Below are 19313 nucleotides of genomic sequence, written 5' to 3'. Positions count from 1 at the left end.
ACCTCATCCAACCCTCCCTGTCCCCTGACCCCTATCCACACCCCTGACCCTAACGGCTCCCTGGGACCCCACCCCCTATCCAACCCCCCCTGCTCCCTGTCTCCTGACTGCCCCGACACCTATCCCTACCCCTGCCCCTGACAGGCCCCCCGGGACTCCCACACTTATCCAACCTCCCTGTCCCCCGTCCCCTGACCGCCCCGCCCCCCAGAACCTCCGCCCCATCCAGCCACCCCAGGCTCCAAGTCCCCTGACTGCCCCCTGGAACCTCCTGCCCCTTATCCAAAGCCCTGGCCCTGGCCCTGGCCTCCTTACTATGCCGCTCAAAGCAGCATGTCTGGCAGCCACGCCGCTCGGCCGGAGCCAGACACGCTGCCGCGCTGCCCTGCAGGAGCACGCAACCCGCTGCCCAGAGCGCTGCCCGCATGGTGGCATGGCTGCGGGGAGGGGCTGGGGGCTAGCCTCCCTGGCCGGGAGCTCAAAGGCCAGGCAGGACGGTCCCGCGGGCCGGATGTGGCCCATGGGCCGTACTTGGCCCACCTCTGCTCTAAGTAAGGGGACTGTTGCCCCCTTACTAACATTCAGTGGGGGTGTTTTGGTTGCTAACTCCCAGTACCAAAAGGGGAAGGGTCGATGGGAAACGAGGACCCTGAGACGGACAGTCCCTGGGGGCAGTGGGGAGAGGCCAACGCTCCAGGTCAGCCTGATTGACAGGGCGGGCAGGCTAATGATGAAGTCAAGAGGCCAGGGAGGTCCCATCCTCCGGGTGACCTGGAATTGCCTGGGTCAGACAGAGTGGGGCCAGCTAAGGAGAGAGCAGGGGCCCGAGCTGAGCTGGGGAGCAGAGGCGGGCCAGCCAGCGGGGCAGAGACACAGCCCAGGGAGAGCAGACCCTGGGCTGGGGGCAGGGCTGTAGCCACAGAGCCAGGTGTGGTGAGCCACTGGGGCCAGGCAAGGGGGGCCTTGGGCAAAGGGCCCAGCGCAGAAAGACACCGCCAGCCAAGGGTCCTTGCAGGCCCGAATGGGAGGGGGATCTGAACCCGACGGGGGCCTGACTCTCAGAAGAAGGGTCCCACCCCCCAAAGCCCGGAGGCGTGTGGCCACCATCAGAGCAAGTGTCCGACCCGCAGCATCCCTGCGGCACAGCCAGGGCCTGAGAGGGGGCCTGGGACTTACAAGGAACCAACTGTGAACGGCCCTGACGTTCCAGAGACATGGTTTGTGACATTCCCTGCCACAGAGCGGGGTGATGTGTTTTTCTTTCATCTTTCCCATTTTTCCTTTTAAATTTTTTAAATTAAATTAATTAAATTAATTGCTGATTAAATAAACTGTATTTGCTTTAAATCGTATGCAATGATCAGTGGGTCAGGGAAGCGCCCAGTGCAGAGAGAGCACCCCGGAGTTGGGACACCCTAGCCCCTGTCCTAGGTGACCACTGCAGGGCTGGGGGTCGAGCCCCCCAGGAATCCTAGCCCCACCCTTGTCGGGGTTACGAGGACTCTGCCAGACATGAGAGTGGAAGGGGAGTCCTCAAGGGCAAAGGAAGTGGGAGCGAGGACTCAGATCCTTTCGCTAGCCCACTTCACCGGGGTCGTGCAGACATCAGGAAAGTTCCCCACAAGAGCGGGACCGTTCCCCCGCTTACATCTAGGAACATCCAAGGTTAGCTCTTGGCAGTGTAAAGACTTCTTCAGGTCCCTGCTGAAGTTGAGAAACTGACTCAGCGGTACTGGGTATTCATTCACATGTATGACAGTATCCTCTTTTTTCCTGATGCTTTGTGTATATGAGGCTTTAGTCACCGTTACCACTAGCCTCGTCCTTAGCAAAAACTTGTTAAGAGGGTTTGTTACCTTTAAAAGTTAAACACAAGCCCTGGGTGCAATAACTTCCTCTTTCGGTATCTGTGCCTCTTGCAGCTCTTTCTCCACATAGCTTTGGGACTGAGGGGAATGGAGCACTCAAACCTTGCGCAACCTTCAGCCTTGACAAACCCAGGGCGTCAGCAAATATTCTACAGCGTTAATCAATCATGCACTGGCAAGCTTCTGGGACAGCTTCTGCATCACTATACACATCCTGTAAGGAGCCCAATTGTCAGACTTGGGCGTTCAAATCAGCCCTTACCATAGGTGCGTAAAAAGAAGGGCACCTGTAAGTTCTGAAAGCTGGGTTCATTGTGTTACCTGCACGCACATTCAGAAAGGCACATTGCAGAGTAAATGCTAGCATTTCAATCACATGTTCTGAGTGAAAGCTAAGGAAATATTCTAAAGACACATTTTCAGATTCTGTTTGTTCCACAGTCTTTGCCCATAACATTCCTTTTCCCCCTCCCCACCTCACCCCTTTTTAGGAGCTGGTGGAAATAAAGAATTGATCAGATTAGTAATTGTGTAATTATAGTAAGACTGGGCTCACCTTCTCTGGCTTCATACATATCAACTTGGAACCCTCTTCTTGCAAAGAAACAGACATTTAAAGCACCCACCTACAAGAGAGTTACAGAAACATGTTACAGTTATAGAACAATTTCCTTGCAGAGACTCTGAATGTGCTTTCCAATTATAAACATGTAGCATCACTGACAGGCAGCTTCTTATAGAGGGGACGGTGACAACCAACTGGTACACAGCTCAGCAGGAAACAGGGCATCTTGACCATGTACCTGAGAGACGTCTTCTCCTAGGAAAAGGGCGCTAGAATCCCTAACATGCATACAGGGTAGCTAGGACTTGGTGGTCAAAGTTCCCAATCAAAGATCCCTTCGCACTGAAATGTAGGTCTTGTCTACACTCAGGCACACACACCCCTGATTCAGCAAGCATTGTAACTGCACCAGTGCTGACTTCTACATGTAGGCAAGAGTAAGCTGGAGTTTGCATCAATTGTCAAGCCCCTATTTATCTACCATGAGAGAATTTAGGGTGTTGTGGTGTTTCTCTTGTGAACTGACTTCAGGGAACCTATGGCTGGCTAACTTTGCCTAGATACACAAAGTGCTACAAAGGCAAATCTAGATTGTATATTGCCCATACACCATGCTTTTGACTGTTGCTGTGACCTAAGAACCTCTTAATGCCAACTGGCAAAAGCATGCAGAGCGGTTACAGGAATTTCCTGCATCTGCCATGTACATTCCTGTTCACCAAAGAATGATCTCAAGTGAAAGCTGGAGTCACGCTGGTTATGAAAAGCATCAAGAAATGTATGTACAGATACTAGATAAGGAATCACGTGTAGATACTGAAAATATGTTCTTAAAGTCAGTATCAAGGTACTGGTCACAGCAAAGGTGAAAAACAGTTTTTCTGTCAGACAAGAGATGTTTATCCGGCTGCCAGTTTATGTGTCGATGGAGTATTGTCTCATTTCATAATGAGTCTTTATCACCAGTCTGAACTGCATGCAAATGAAAGACTGAGGGGTCTTCAAGAAGAGAAACTAACAGGAAGAGAAAAACAGCGTGCGTGCGGGAGAGAGAGAACCCTGTCTAGAGCTACACACCAGAGGTTTGCTCCACTATATTTGGGAGGCAAAGACGACATGTTGGCATCCTTCACTGAGAAAGTAAAAGGCCAGTGACTTTGCTTCATGAAAAAAGGGGGCTCAGCCAGACTTGGTTGGAAACGCTGGAGAGAACTTTGGGTGTGATAAGCTTTTTTAGACAAAAGAGTAACTCGTTAGTTCTGTCTAGTCTTTAAAAAGCGCGTTATGATTTGTTTTATATGTAACCCTTTGTTTCCAGTACTCTTACTCACCATCACTTGAGTCTCAAGTCTTTGATAATAAATGTAGTCTTGTTTTCCACTACAAATATATCTCAGTGCTGGTGTGTTAAGCAAAGTTCTGGTCCTGAGTTGAAGCTCACTTATTGGCATGTCCTGTTCCTTTGGGACCAGCAGGCCTGGTCATTCGGTGAGCGTGTGGTGGATAAGGAACTGGACACGGCAGGGAATGCACCATGTATTCAGGCATTGGCACATGCCTATCACTACCTGTATGGAGAGCAAGGCCTGGAAGGCTGGGCTGTGCTGGCAGAGGCTGGTGGTTTCAGGGCACTGAGCCCTGGCAGGCACAGACAAGACTGCTTCACGCAAAAGGCAGAGGGTGGAGAGGTTTCAGAGTAGCAGCCGTGTTAGTCTGTATCCACAGAAAGAAAAGGAGGACTTGTGGCACCTTAGAGACTAACACATTTATTTGAGCATAAGCTTTCGTGAGCTACAGCTCACTTCATCGGATGCATGCAGTGGAAAACCACTGAAAAAAGCTTTAAAAAAGGGAAGAAGGAGGATCCTGGGAACTACAGGCCAGTCAGCCTCACCTCAGTCCCTGGAAAAATCATGGAGCAGGTCCTCAAAGAATCAATCTTGAAGTACTTGCATGAGAGGAAAGTGATCAGGAACAGCCAGCATGGATTCACCAAGGGAAGGTCATGCCTGACTAATCTAATCGCCTTTTATCATGAGATTACTGGTTCTGTGGATGAAGGGAAAGCAGTGGATGTATTGTTTCTTGACTTTAGCAAAGCTTTTGACACGGTCTCCCACAGTATTCTTGTCAGCAAGTTAAGGAAGTATGGGCTGGATGAATGCACTATAGGGTGGGTAGAAAGCTGGCTAGATTGTCGGGCTCAACGGGTAGTGATCAATGGCTCCATGTCTAGTTGGCAGCCGGTGTCAAGTGGAATGCCCCAGGGGTCGGTCCTGGGGCCGGTTTTGTTCAATATCTTCATAAATGATCTGGAGGATGGTGTGGATTGCACTCTCAGCAAATTTGCGGACGATACTAAACTGGGAGGAGTGGTAGATACGCTGGAGGGGAGGGATAGGATACAGAAGGACCTAGACAAATTGGAGGATTGGGCCAAAAGAAATCTGATGAGGTTCAATAAGGATAAGTGCAAGGTCCTGCACTTAGGATGGAAGAATCCAATGCACCGCTACAGACTAGGGACCGAATGGCTAGGCAGCAGTTCTGCGGAAAAGGACCTAGGGGTGACAGTGGACGAGAAGCTGGATATGAGTCAGCAGTGTGCCCTTGTTGCCAAGAAGGCCAATGGCATTTTGGGATGTATAAGTAGGGGCATAGCGAGCAGATTGAGGGACGTGATCGTCCCCCTCTATTCGACATTGGTGAGGCCTCATCTGGAGTACTGTGTCCAGTTTTGGGCCCCACACTACAAGAAGGATGTGGATAAATTGGAGAGAGTCCAGCGAAGGGCAACAAAAATGATTAGGGGTCTAGAACACATGACTTATGAGGAGAGGCTGAGGGAGCTGGGATTGTTTAGTCTGCGGAAGAGAAGAATGAGGGGGGATTTGATAGCTGCTTTCAACTACCTGAAAGGGGGTTCCAAAGAGGATGGCTCTAGACTGTTCTCAATGGTAGCAGATGACAGAACGAGGAGTAATGGTCTCAAGTTGCAGTGGGGGAGGTTTAGATTGGATATTAGGAAAAACTTTTTCACTAAGAGGGTGGTGAAACACTGGAATGCGTTGCCTAGGGAGGTGGTGGAATCTCCTTCCTTGGAAGTTTTTAAGGTCAGGCTTGACAAAGCCCTGGCTGGGATGATTTAACTGGGAATTGGTCCTGCTTCGAGCAGGGGGTTGGACTAGATGACCTTCAGGGGTCCCTTCCAACCCTGATATTCTATGATTCTATGATTCTAAATAAATGTGTTAGTCTCTAAGGTGCCACAAGTCCTCCTTTTCTTTTTTTAGATGGTGGAGAGGCCTAACAACCTGGGAAGCGTCCACAGCTGCTGCCCTTGCTTTCTGCATATCCAGCATCATTGCCTTGTGTATTTTCCACAAGGTCTGCTACAAATCCATGCCAGAAGACAACCCGGACCCTTTGTTTCAGGAGTCTGTTCCACTGACCTGGCTAGTCAAGGAGCAAAGATCTGGCAAACGTGTCAAATCTGCCTTCACGCTACTGTTCCCCATGTATGTTATATTACAGCATTTGATTTTAAGTTCAAGGAAAAGGAGATCAACAGTGGGGAGGAGACATGAATTTCATTATTCTTGTTGTTATTTCTTTCTTTGTATCACTGTTGCATAGGGGCTCTCGTCCTGGACCAGGCCACCCACTGTGCTGGGCCCTGCACCAGTGCAGAACAAAGAGACAGTCCCTGTCCCAAGACGTGCACAATCTTTATGTAAGACAAGAGACAACACATGGATACAGACAGATTGGAAGCAACAGACAATCCCATCTAACTAGGCCAGAGAGGCAGAGCGTGGGGGAAGGAACAGCCCCACTTCCCCCCCCTCCTGTGAGCAATGGGGATGGGATGGGTCTTGTGCTCCTCCCCCATCCTCCTGCACACTGCCTGGTGGGGCAGAGGGGGGCAAAGAGTCCCTGGAGCTGCCCCCATCCTCTGTCCTGAAGGGGGAGAGGGAACTCTAATGCATCACAGGCTGGGGAAGGGCTGGGGGGGAAGAACCCCAGGAGGAGCACGGGAGGGTGGGGGGCAGGATTAATTTCTGGGCAGGCAATGGATAGACATGGGGTGAGAGTTCCTGCAGCAGAGCCAGAATCGCCCCCGCCAACACATCCACGGTCGCCCCCATCCCAGGGGTGGGCCAGGGGAGCTCAGCAATCCAGGCAGAAGGGTAAATGTTAGGCTGGGGCACCCGTAACAGCTGCCAAGGGGTGGAGGTCTGTGTAAGGAAACAGTCGAGTCACTGTTAACTGTTGTTTAAATGTTGCTTCGGCGACACTCCAAACCCTGCTGACACGGTTCTGGGTTGCTCCCCCTTTGCGTGAGGCTGACTGGGAGCTGCGACGAACAGGCCCACGCAGCCCTTTGCACACAGCAGTCCTGAGGTGTAACGCGGGGTAAAGCTTTCGGAGGAGCCAGACCGTGGCCTGGGCTGCCTCCTAGAGTTCAGCTGCGAGGCAGAAAAGGGGCCCGGGGGGGCAAGAGTTTGTCCCCAGCACTTGAGGCAGACCAGGGACTGCCGCGAGTTACACCGCCAGGTGTCCGCAACACACGTCCACCGGCTCCCACGCAGGGCACTTCCTCTGGGAAACTGGCAGGGACTCTGTGCAGCAGGGGTGGCTTTTCACACCCAGTCCTGGCACTTGTCTCACTCTAGCGTGTCACTCGTTCACATGCTCGGTCTTCAACAGCCTCTCCCTCAGCGCCCCAGCAGAAAGGCTCGACCCAGCAAACGCAGCCCTGGATGTGGTGCAGAGTCCTGTCTGCACCAACACGCTAGGCACTGCTCCCCCAGCAGTCGCTCCGCTGAGCCCATTCCAGCTTCCAGGCTGCTGCGGAAAGAGCCGGTGCCGTAATGAAGACAGAGGGCTACAAGGAGCCCTGAGGTTTAAACTCACCAGCGGAGTTGGTGTTATTCCCTTCATTTACAAAGCAACTAGTTAGGCACAGACAAGCAAATACTGTAGAAAGGAGGCAAAAGAGCTGGCTGCATTTCAAATGCTTGCAACCATCATGATCAGCTATTCCCAGCAATCACGCCTCCCCCAGGGGCAGCTGCCTGGATTGGAGGAGCCCACTTCTGTCAGTGGTAGCCGCAGCCCGCCCAATGATTTTCACTCTGAAAGCCGGGCCTGAACTGGCCAGTTACACAACTCAAGCACCAAGCACTTTGCTACAGCTCTTCACATTTTCAGGTCTTGCTAAGAATGGCTTGCCGGGGCGGCAGTCTGTTCTCATCCCAGGCCGCAGCCCTGGATCCAATCAAACCACAACACAGATAACAGTGAGTTTCTTACCAGACCACCTCCAACAATGGCTACTTTGCCCTTCTGAGTGTCAGTGGAGTTCATGACTGCAACAATCTCACTGCAGCATGGTTTTTGTGGTCTTCTGTCCCCTGAGAGACGAGTGACGCTGCTCACGCTGTTACACAGCCGGGCTGCATTTGCCAGAGAGCAAACAGAGGGGAGGGGAAGCAGGCAGTCTAGTCATGCTCTGATTCACCTTCCTTGGTTAATATTCAGGTTTTTCTCCAACCTCAAACTCATCATTGGATCAGCTCTGACCATGTGACAAGGCCAGATCCAGGCAGAGGGCCCAGCTCGGCTCAGGTACCTGGGGGGGAGGGGGTGCTATTTACAGTGGGGGGTTGCAAACACAAAGGTATCTTTCAAATTTCCAAGAGTCCATTGCGTGACTGCTGTGCGCATCTGTCACCCGCACCCCCCCCCCGGGTGAGGTGTCCTGTCCCGTCTAGCGGCACCGAGACCAGAGAGAGACGGAGACAGAGAGTTAAATGAGTCTGGCTCTACAGATTTAGCTAGCAGCCAGTGGGCTTTTAGCCCCTGCCCCAGCCTGGAGCCTCCTCCCACACTCCGAACCCCTCACCTCCCCCAGTCTGGAGCCCCCTCCTGCACCCCAACCCCTCATCCTCGGCCCCACCCCAGAGCCCGCATCCCCAGCCAGGGCCCTCACCCCCTCCCGCACTTCAACCCCCTGCTACAGCCTGGAGCCCTCTCCCACACTCTGTACACCTTGCCCCCCCCCAGCCTGGAGCACCCTCCTGCACCCCAAACCCCTCATCCCTGACCCCACTCCAGAGCCCACACCCCATACCCCTGCCCCATCCCGCAACCCCCTCCCACACTCCAAATCTCTTGGCCCTGCCCCCCCCAGCCCAAAGCCCCCTCCTGCACCCCAAACCCCTCATCCCCGGCCCCGCCCCAGAGTCCACACCCCATTCCTCCTCCCACACCCCAACCCTCTGCCCCAGCCCAGAGCCCCCTCCCACACTCCGAACCCCTGGGCCCCAGCCTGGCGCCTCCTCCTGTGTGTACAATATTTAGCATGCTTTGGGATACAATGAATTGCTGTACTGACAAAACAGGCAAAATTTAAAAAATGTGCTAATTTGTGGAACTTCTTGCCACAATATGCTTTGGCTAATGACATATAGGAATTATATATGGAGCTTAAGTTGTATTTACCCACATCAGGTATGTCTGTTTTCTAGTCTGTCTGTACAGAATTTAAGGCCATTGTGCCGGGGTGCGACTCACCACTGCGGCGCCCCCTGCTGGGTGTCTGGGGGATCAGCTCTGCCAGCCAGTTCACCCTCTGCTGGTGGCATCTCGCCGCTGTCACTTCTGCTCCAGGGACCCACATCACTCCAGCACAGGGGCCTCCTCTTCATGACACAGCCCCTCCCGCACGCCACACTCTGTGCTCCCCCCTTCCGGGGGAATGGCAGTCCTCTGTCCAGCCACTTCCTCAGTGGCCAGTGCGTGGGGGACGGGGACCCAGGCCCGCCTACTACTCCAGGTCCCAGCCCAGGGACCCTGTAGGTGGCAGCCATGTGCTGCCTCCCTGTAGCGGGGCAGTTACCCCACTCCTGAAAAGGTAGGCTGATTGGGAAGGCAGCCACAGCTGGGGCCACGCCCAATTAGGAGACAGCTGGCCCTATAAAAGGGCTGTGAGCCAGGAGCTGGGTCAGTCTCTCTCTCGCTTTGGAGAGAGATGGACCTAGCTGCCTGAAGGAGCAAAGGGTACCGTGGCCAGAGCAGTGCTGGGGAGCTCAGGCCTGGCGACCTCCCAAGCTGCGGCCTGACAGGAAGGCCTAGAGAGGTACTGGGCTGCAGGGAAAGGCAGCAGGTCCAACCCCCCCTTGCCAATGGTGAGTGCCACTACATTGCAGTCTGCCCCAGTGAACAGGGGCATGATGATGACTGGCAGTAACCAGTGAGGTGGGCTTATAGGGCTGGGGGTTCCCCTGGGACAGGAGACCCAGAGAGTGGGGATACTGCTGGGGCAGAACACCAGGGTAAGGGGCACTGGGAGGGACACGGGGTGCCTGAGGCAGGTGAGCCACATGGCCAGCAGAGGGGGCTCTGAGCTGGAATTGAGTTAATTCCCAGGGTAACCAGCAGGAGGCGCTGCATGGTGAGTCTCACTTCGCTACAGTCCCCTCCAACCTCTCAGTCTACTTCCCTGGGCCTCTTCCTGCAGCCCCAGCACCTTCTCTGCCCTTGTCTCAGGGCCTCAGCACACCAGCAGTCAGCCAGCAGCTCGCTCCCCGGATCCTGCCCAGGGTGCTGGCTTTCTTCCTCCTGCCAGGCAGCCAGTCCTCCCTCCCTTGAGCTCCAGGGAGCAACAGAAGCTGCTCTGCCCTGCAGCCCTCCTTATATGGGTCAACCCCACCCTGACTGGCTGCTCCCTGCAGCCCCTCTCTGATTGGATGCCTCTTGTGCAGCCTCCCTAGGGCTCTATTAACCCCTTATGGGCCAGTGTGGGCCAGACGCCCCATCACAACCATGTCAGAATCAAGGCCCCTGTTACCATGATAGTACCTAGATTAGGATCAAATGACTGTTGAATTGCAGTCTAGTGCAGTGTTTCCCATCCAGTGTGCCACGGCACGCTGGTGTGCCGCCAGACATATAGGGGGGTGCCGCAAAATTCTGGAAAAATCACTTGGGAGGTAAAAAGATTCTGATTTATTTTAAGTAGTGTCACAACCAAATCACCATTTTGTGCCATTGCTCTGTGGATGTACCTGTGTGAGGCAGACGTTGCATCATGCTACGCTCCGATGACCTTGCTCTTTGTCGGGTATCCCATAGTAGCCCTGGTTTCTTATTGGCCCTTAAGGTGCTGTGGTGAATTTTCAATTGAAGACTCAAAAATGGACAAATATTTGAAGAAAAGAAATTCTGGCGCCTCCACATTTACTTTTGCCGATGAAGCTGAACCTAGAAAGCCGATCAGCTCTTCAGTGGCTGGTGGGAGGTGCTTAGGGGAGAGGACTGAGGGTATGTCTACACTACGAAATTAGGTCGAATTTATAGAATTTGTTTTTTTAGAAATCTGTTTTATATATTCGAGTGTGTGTCCCCACAGAAAATGCTCTAAGTGCATTAACTCGGCGGAGCGCTTCCACAGGACCGAGGCTAGAGTCGACTTCCGGAGCGTTGCACTGTGGGTCGCTTTCCCGCAGTTCCCGCAGTCTCCGCTGCCCACTGGAATTCTGGGTTGAGATCCCAATGCCTGATGGGGCTAAAACATTGTCGCGGGTGGTTCTGGGTACATATCGTCAGGCCCCCGTTCCCTCCCTCCATGAAAGCAGCAGCAGACAATCGTTTTGCGCCTTTTTTCTTGAGTTACCTGTGCAGACGCCATACCACGGCAAGCCTGGAGCCGCTCAGCTCACTGTCACCGTATGTCTCCTGGGTGCTGGCAGACGCGGTACGGCATTGCTACACAGCAGCAGCAACCCATTGCCTTGTGGCAGCAGACGGTGCAATAGGACTGGTAGCCGTCATCGTCATGTCCGAGGTGCTCCTGGGCACACATGGGTGCAGGGACTACATTAGAAGTGACTTGACCAGGTCATTCTCTTTAGTCCTGCAGTCAGTCCTATTGAACCATCTTATGGTGAGCAGGCAGGCGATATGGATTGCTAGCAGTCGTATTGTACCGTCTTCTGCCGGGCAGGCAAGAGATGAGGATGGCTAGCAGTCCTATTGTACCATCTTCTGCCGAGCAGCCATGAGATGAGGATGGCTAGCAGTCCTTCTGCACCGTCTGCTGCCAGCCAAAGATGTAAAAGATAGATGGAGTGTATCAAAACAAGAAATAGACCAGATTTGTTTTGTACTCATTTGCTTCCCGCCCCCCCCCCCCCCCCCCCGTCTAGGGGACTCATTCCTCTAGGTCACACTGCAGTCACTCACAGAGAAGGTGCAGCGATGTAAATCTAGCCATGTATCAATCAGAGGCCAGACCAACCTGCTTGTTCCAATAAGAACAATTACTTAGGTGCACCATTTCTTATTGGAACCCTCCGTGAAGTCCTGCCTGAAATACTCCTTGATGTAAAGCCACCCCCTTTGTTGATTTTAATTCCCTGTAAGCCAACCCTGTAAGCCATGTCGTCAGTCGCCCCTCCCTCCGTCAGAGCAACGGCAGACAATCATTCCGCGCCTTTTTTCTGTGCGGACACCATACCAAGGCAAGCATGGAGGCCGCTCAGCTCACTTTGGCAATTAGGAGCACATCAAACACCACACGCATTATCCAGCAGTATATGCAGCACCAGAACCTGGCAGAGCGATACCGGGTGAGGAGGCGACGTCAGCGCGGTCACGTGAGTGATCAGGACATGGACACAGATTTCTCTGAAAGCATGGGCCCTGCCAATGCATGCATCATGGTGCTAATGGGGCAGGTTTATGCTGTGGAACGCCGATTCTTGGCTCAGGAAACAAGCACAGACTGGTGGGACCGCATAGTGTTGCAGGTCTGGGACGATTCCCAGTGGCTGTGAAACTTTCGCATGCATAAGGGCACTTTCATGGAACTTTGTGACTTGCTTTCCCCTGCCCTGAAGCGCATGAATACCAAGATGAGAGTAGCCCTCACAGTTGAGAAGTGAGTGGCGATAGCCCTGTGGAAGCTTGCAACGCCAGACAGCTACCGGTCAGTTGGGAATCAATTTGGAGTGGGCAAATCTACTGTGGGGGCTGCTGTGATGCAAGTAGCCCATGCAATCAAAGATCTGCTGATATCAAGGGTAGTGACCCTGGGAAATATGCAGGTCATAGCAGATGGCTTTGCTGCAATGGCATTCCCTAACTGTGGTGGGGCCATAGACGGAACCCATATCTCTATCTTGGCACCGGAGCATCAAGCCGACGAGTACATAAACTGCAATAGTGCTGCAAGCTCTGGTGGATCACAAGGGACGTTTCACCAACATCAACGTGGGATGGCCGGGAAAGGTACATGATGCTCGCATCTTCAGGAACTCTGGTCTGTTTCAAAAGCTGCAGGAAGGGACTTTAATTCCCAGACCAGAAAATAACTGTTGGGGATGTTGAAATGCCTATAGTTATCCTTAATGCCATAGCTCATGAAGCCGTACACAGGCAGCCTGGACAGTAGTCAGGAGTTGTTCAACTACAGGCTGAGCAAGTGCAGAATGGTGGTAGAATGTGCATTTGGAGGTTTAAAGGCGCGCTGGCGCAGTTTACTGACTCGCTTAGACCTCAGCGAAACCAATATTCCCACTGTTATTACTGCTTGCTGTGCGCTCCACAATATCTGAGAGTAAGGGGGAGACGTTTATGGCAGGGTGGGAGGTTGAGGCAAATCGCCTGGCTGCTTGTTACGTGCAGCCAGACACCAGGGCGGTTAGAAGAGCACAGGAGGGCCCGGTATGCATCAGTGAAGCTTTGAAAACCAGTTTCATGACTGGACAGGCTACGGTGTGAAAGTTCTGTTTGTTTCTCCTTGATGAACCCCCCCGCCCCTTGGTTCACTCTACTTCCCTGTAAGCTAACCACCCTCCCCTCCTCCCTTCAATCACCGCTTGCAGAGGCAATAAAGTCATTGTTGCTTCACATTCATGCATTCTTTATTCATTCATCACAAAAATAGGGGGATGACAACCAAGGTAGCCCAGGAGGGGTGGTGGAGGAGGCAAGGAAAATGCCACACAGCACTTTAAAAGTTTACAACTTTAAAATTTATTGAATGCCAGCCTTCTGTTTTTTGGGCAATCCTCTGGGGTGGAGTGGCTGGTTGGCCGGTGGCCCCCCACACCGCGTTCCTGGGCGTCTGGGTGTGGAGGCTATGGAACTTGGGGAGGAGGGCGGTTGGTTACACAGGGGCTGTAGCGGCAGTCTGTGCTCCAGCTGCCTTTGCTGCAGCTCAACCATACACTGGAGCATACTGGTTTGGTCCTCCAGCAGCCTCAGCATTGAATCCTGCCTCCTCTCATCACGCTGCCACCACATTTGAGCTTCAGCCCTGTCTTCAGCCCGCCACTTACTCTCTTCAGCCCGCCACCTCTCCTCCCGGTCATTTTGTGCTTTCCTGCACTCTGACATTATTTGCCTCCACGCATTCGTCTGTGCTCTGTCAGTGTGGGAGGACAGCATGAGCTCAGAGAACATTTCATCACGAGTGCGTTTTTTTTTCTTTCTAATCTTCACTAGCCTCTGGGAAGGAGAAGATCCTGTGATCATTGAAACACATGCAGCTGGTGGAGAAAAAAAAAGGGACAGCAGTATTTAAAAAGACACATTTTATAAAACAGTGGCTACACTCTTTCAGGGTAAACCTTGCTGTTAACATTACATACATAGCACATGTGCTTTCGTTACAAGGTCGCATTTTGCCTCCCCCCACCGCGTGGCTACCCCCTCAACCCTCCCCCCTCCCGGTGGCTAACAGCGGGGAACATTTCTGTTCAGCCGCAGGCAAACAGCCCAGCAGGAACGGGCTCCTCTGAGTGTCCCCTGAAGAAAAGCACCCTATTTCAACCAGGTGACCATGAATGATATCTCACTCTCCTGAGGATAACACAGAGAGATAAAGAATGGATGTTGTTTGAACGCCAGCAAACATACACTGCAATGCTTTGTTCTACAATGATTCCCGAGTACGTGTTACTGGCCTGGAGTGGTAAAGTGTCCTACCATGGAGGACGCAATAAGGCTGCCCTCCCCAGAAACCTTTCGCAAAGGCTTTGGGAGTACATCCAGGAGAGCCGCAAATGCCAGGGCAAATTAATCCTTTCACATGCTTGCTTTTAAACCATGTATAGTATCTTAAAAGGCACACTCACTGGAGGTCCCTTCTCTGCCTGCCGGGTCCAGGAGGCAGCCTTGGGTGGGTTCGGGGGGTACTGGCTCCAGGTCCAGGGTGAGAAACAGTTCCTGGCTGTCGGGAACACCGGTTTCTCCGCTTGCTTGCTGTGACTTATCTACAACCTCATCATCATCATCATCTTCTTCGTCCCCAAAACCTGCTTCCGTGTTGCCTCCATCTCCATTGAAGGAGTTAAACAACACGGCTGGGGTAGTGGTGGCTGAACCCCCTAAAATGGCATGCAGCTCATCATAGAAGTGGCATGTTTGGGGCTCTGACCCGGAGCGGCCGTTCGCCTCTCTGGTTTTCTGGTAGGCTTGCCTCAGCTCCTTAAGTTTCACGCAGCACTGCTTCGGGTCCCTGTTATGGCCTCTGTCCTTCATGCCCTGGGAGATTTTGACAAAGGTTTTGGCATTTCGAAAACTGGAACGGAGTTCTGATAGCACGGATTCCTCTCCCCATACAGCAATCAGATCCCGTACCTCCCGTTCAGTCCGTGCTGGAGCTCTTTTGCGATTCTGGGACTCCATCATGGTCACCTCTGCTGATGAGCTCAGCAGGGTCACCTGCAGCTTGCCACACTGGCCAAACAGGAAATGAGATTCAAAAGTTCGCGGTTCTTTTCCTGTCTACCTGGCCAGTGCATCTGAGTTGAGAGTGCTGTCCAGAGCGGTCACAATGGAGCACTCTGGGATAGCTCCCGGAGGCCAATACCGTCGAATTGTGTCCACAGTACCCCAAATTCAACCCGGCAAGGCCGATTTAAGCGCTAATCCACTTGTCAGGGGTGGAGTAAGGAAATTGATTTTAAGAGCCCTTTAAGTCGAAATGAAGGGCTTCATCGTGTGGACGGGTGCAGGTTTACATCAATTTAGCGCTGCTAAATTCGACCTAAAGTCCTAGTGTAGACCAGGGCTGAGAGGAGCAAGTTAAAGGGGATGGGGGGGCAATGGAGTGGGGTTGGGGCTCGGGGCAGAGCCAGGGTCAAGCACTCACTAGGAAAAGCAAAAGCCCAGGCCTATGACCCACGCATTCTGCACAAGCCCTACAATATGGTCCATGCGTCTCTAGACTTTCCGTTTTCATCTCCTCATCACATATCCTCCGCTTCTGTGTGATGTCAGAAGAGTGTCTCCAAACAACAGTAAACCAGAACTGCAAATGATGAAATGCCCTTTCGATAGTGTGTGAAGAGATTTGGAATGCTGTGATTATCTGTGTAGGTGCAGTTCAGCTCTCTTCACTTGGAATTTGTGATGAACTGACCGTATCCCTGTTCTACCTTTTGAGAGTGCAGTTAGTAAAAATAATATTGCGCTTATGAATGATACTTCTTCAGGGGAAGCCGATGGTTCTCGCCTGGGAACCATGTGTCAGGATACTAGGGCAGGGCGGGGTAAACCCCTTTAAGGCCCTGCTAAAATGCTGGCTGCAGCCTGCTCTCTGGCCAGGAGGCCAGGTATAGAAATACAGGTACTCAGCAGGGAGCCCAGCTGCAAGCCGTAAGGAGGGCTGGCTCAGAGGAACATGCTGAGCTAAGTAGTGACAGCTGGGCTGAGGCATGAGAAGGCATAAAAGCCCTGGGCAAACCTCAGTGGGGGGGCTAACCTGGGAGGAGACAGGAGGGTGGTATCACTGTCTCCTCACCAAAGAAGGAAGCCTTAAAAGCCAGGAGACCCTGGGGAGGGTCTATGGGGCACTAGCTGTTGTGGGATCTGGGAACTGCATGAACACTGTAAATAAAGACACTTGGGTGATCCAGCAAAAGAAGTCATGGAAGATTCTTTATTATACCAGCCTAAACACAGGGTGCAGGCTCAAGAGGGAGAAACCCCGAAGAGTTGTACTCCTCTATCAGGGAAAGGACCTCTTCCAAGAGCCAGAGCACTGTTTCCAGTGAGATGCACATGGAAGGGTGACAGGAACCCAGCCAATATAGCCCAGATGACCCGAGTGCAGGTGTGTCTCACAGCCACATCACCTTCACAATCTGTATAAAGGTTATGCAATATGTCTGTTGCATCTCTGGGTTTTCTGTTTTCAAACCGATTCTGTTACTTACATCCTTCTCGGTGGAGAATGTCTAGTCAGAACAGTATCTCCAAACAATGGTAAGTCAGACTTAAAAATGAGACCCTTTTTTTTAAAATTGTGCAATAAAAGATGTGGACTACATGTATGCAGAGCTTGACTTATGTTTGAAGATTACTGCATATGAATGCAGTGATTCAAACCATAGCTAAGATGAATGCTCGTCAATGGCTCTAGCAGGGGAGAGTAGCTATAAGACAACAGTTGGGGAACATTGGCCTCCAATATCCAGAGCACAGACTTCTGAATGATGCACTGAGAAGGATCACAGGAACATCACCTAAAAGGGCAGTTCATTCAATATAGTCCTAATAGCCCAAGGGCCAATATGTGCTGTGGGCAGATCACCCTAAGCGGTTGGATAGGTTCTATTGCTTTAGTCAAGGGAAAGTCTGGGCTCTCCGGTTGTCATCCTAAGAAGTCCTGTGATGAATTAGATAGAACCAACTATGATAATCTGTGATGTGGTGCTCACGCTTCTTTTCATATCCGTGATGTGTAATCTCTGAACACCAAGGCAATGTCCATCTACACGTTTCTTTTCCACCTCCTTCTATAAACCATTAATAAGCATTGTGTCCATGTCACTAGTTATCTTTTGGAGACTGTCCTGTAGACAGAAATGTTTTGAGAAACACAAATCTAGAGTGACTTGTCAATACAGTGATAAAGTTGTCGAGTTAATTAGTCCTGGGAAGCTTACCACACTCTGTCACCATGTCAGGTATGGAGTTTAATTTGTGGAATATTTATTCTATTTGGTGAAATGAAGAAGACACTGGATGGCCATGTAGGCCAAATGTGCTGATTTGTGGCATTGTTTAAAACTATTAGTGATGCGTCTGCAGAAGAACTGGGGTCCAGAAATTCACAATCAACACAGGTGGAAGATACAGTAAAACTTTTACTTTGGTTGTGCATGTTTTGAATAAACTAGAAACCTGCTTTGTTTCCCGTGGTAAACCCATGGTTGGCCCTACTCTGTCTATGTTTGCAGATAGACAGGAACAAAGTCCGTTCCGAATGCTTGTAGCGTTAGTTAGAAATTGTAGTGAAGTCAGTGAAAAGATAGGGGGAGGGAAAGGTTACCCAAGCAATCTAAGGGGCGTTATATCCGTTACTGAAAATCCCCTGGGTAGACGCCTCATGAACAAGGTGCCTCTGTGGAGATACGATTAGAGTACAGTTCATTTTTCATCTGGAATTACATTTTCAAAAATAGGTGCCAGAGTTTCCCACAAGCAGGCAGTTGCACACCTAAGCGACCCTTACTGCAGACCTAAAATGCATTGGAAAATGTGGCCCTGCCTACGAAGTCTTTTTTTTCCCAAATGATGTAGGTCCTTCTAACTGTGCCAAATTTAGCTTCCCAACTATTGAAGGCAGTTCAGGGTAAGATGGACTAAACACCCCATTTGCAGATTGCCTCCCACTGTAGCTTCCCTCCTTGTAGCAGGGTGCTGGTGCAAAAGCACTTAATTAGCCCTGGCCCAGTCAGCTCCAATCAGGGGAAACAGATCGCGGCTGATGGAAAAGGCCTGATGCCAGACTGAGGATTGGCAATGCCTGCTGGCCTGAGAAGCCAAGGGCTATAAAGGCTGGGAGGGAGGCAGGGGGCAGCCAGGGGGGGAACTAGAGGCCTCTTAGCTGAAGGCCAACGCTGCCTGTAAAGGAGATGACTAAACCTGTCAAGCTTGTAAATAGATGGACGCTGGTGGAGGGACAACCTTAAGTAAATAAAGACACAGGTGTTTCACAACCCTGAAACCTCGCTGAGTCTTACTGGGGAGAGTGAGCAGGCCCCAGGAAGAAGGGGGGATTGTGAACCCTGTTACACTCCTCTTTGTAACAGCTCTGGAAGGACTTGAATTTCACAGATTACCTTCCTGGAGGACTTTGTCATCTCACTTAGTCATAAATTGTAGATACTTGTCTCAAGTCAAAGACAGTTCTGTAGGTACCTTGCTGTGATGTTCCATTTTTATTTCATTGTAACACTAGTAGAAAGTGTCAACTCCAGTGTTGGAAAGCTGAATCAGTTAACCTCAGACCAGTCTCCTTCACAGGCATCAGATGGCTCCAGCATAAAAACAGGACAAAGCAATTTATTATCTACAGTTCAGAAATGCCCACCCTTATGGATACTCCTGGCCTAGGTAGAAGAAGCTCTCTGAAACCATCTTGGGCAAATTACAGAAAAACCAGAAGAAAAGGAACTGGAACAGCTGCAAAAAAGTGTGAAAAGCTGCTTCCCATGGAAAAAATATTTGAAAAATAAGGAGGAAAGGAAGGATAATAAATAAAAGGAAGGATCCATTATTCTGCGCTGGACATAATTCAGAGCACAGAAGATAGTGAAGAAGAGATAACTCAACCAAAACCACAAAGTGAGTCTTCTCAGGGACATTTGAAGAGACAATGGAAAGAGAGAGAGAGAGACAGGATGAACTCAAAATTGCAGGTTGCCATATGAGAATTGATGGACAAGGACAAAACCTTGACAATTCTCAAAATACAACTGAAGAAGATGAAATTCCTGCAGGTTCCAGGAGAATCCTCTTGAACTCTCAGAAAAGAATTTACCAGAATTGACCTTGACTGTATGGGTAAAAGTTCGTGG

The 19313-nt window shown here is 51.3% G+C and overlaps 1 protein-coding gene across 1 annotated transcript in view; it reads right to left on the bottom strand.

The window, feature by feature from the left end:
- KMO (kynurenine 3-monooxygenase) overlaps positions 1-7830 on the bottom strand; it is a 42448-nt gene extending 34618 nt beyond the window's left edge. The window contains exons 1-2 of the mRNA XM_077830053.1: positions 7750-7830; positions 2425-2494 (exon numbers count right to left, since the gene is read on the bottom strand). Of these exons, the coding sequence (XP_077686179.1) occupies positions 2425-2494; positions 7750-7803 (124 nt within the window). The 5' untranslated portion in view covers positions 7804-7830. The remainder of the gene's footprint in view (positions 1-2424; positions 2495-7749) is intronic.
- Between the last annotated feature and the right edge of the window lie 11483 nt (positions 7831-19313).

This window comes from Eretmochelys imbricata, chromosome 11 (genome assembly GCF_965152235.1).
Source record: "Eretmochelys imbricata isolate rEreImb1 chromosome 11, rEreImb1.hap1, whole genome shotgun sequence".
Lineage (NCBI taxonomy): Eukaryota > Metazoa > Chordata > Testudines > Cheloniidae > Eretmochelys > Eretmochelys imbricata.
Note: the sequence above shows the minus strand (reverse complement) of the source record. Positions and strands in the feature narration are given on the sequence as shown.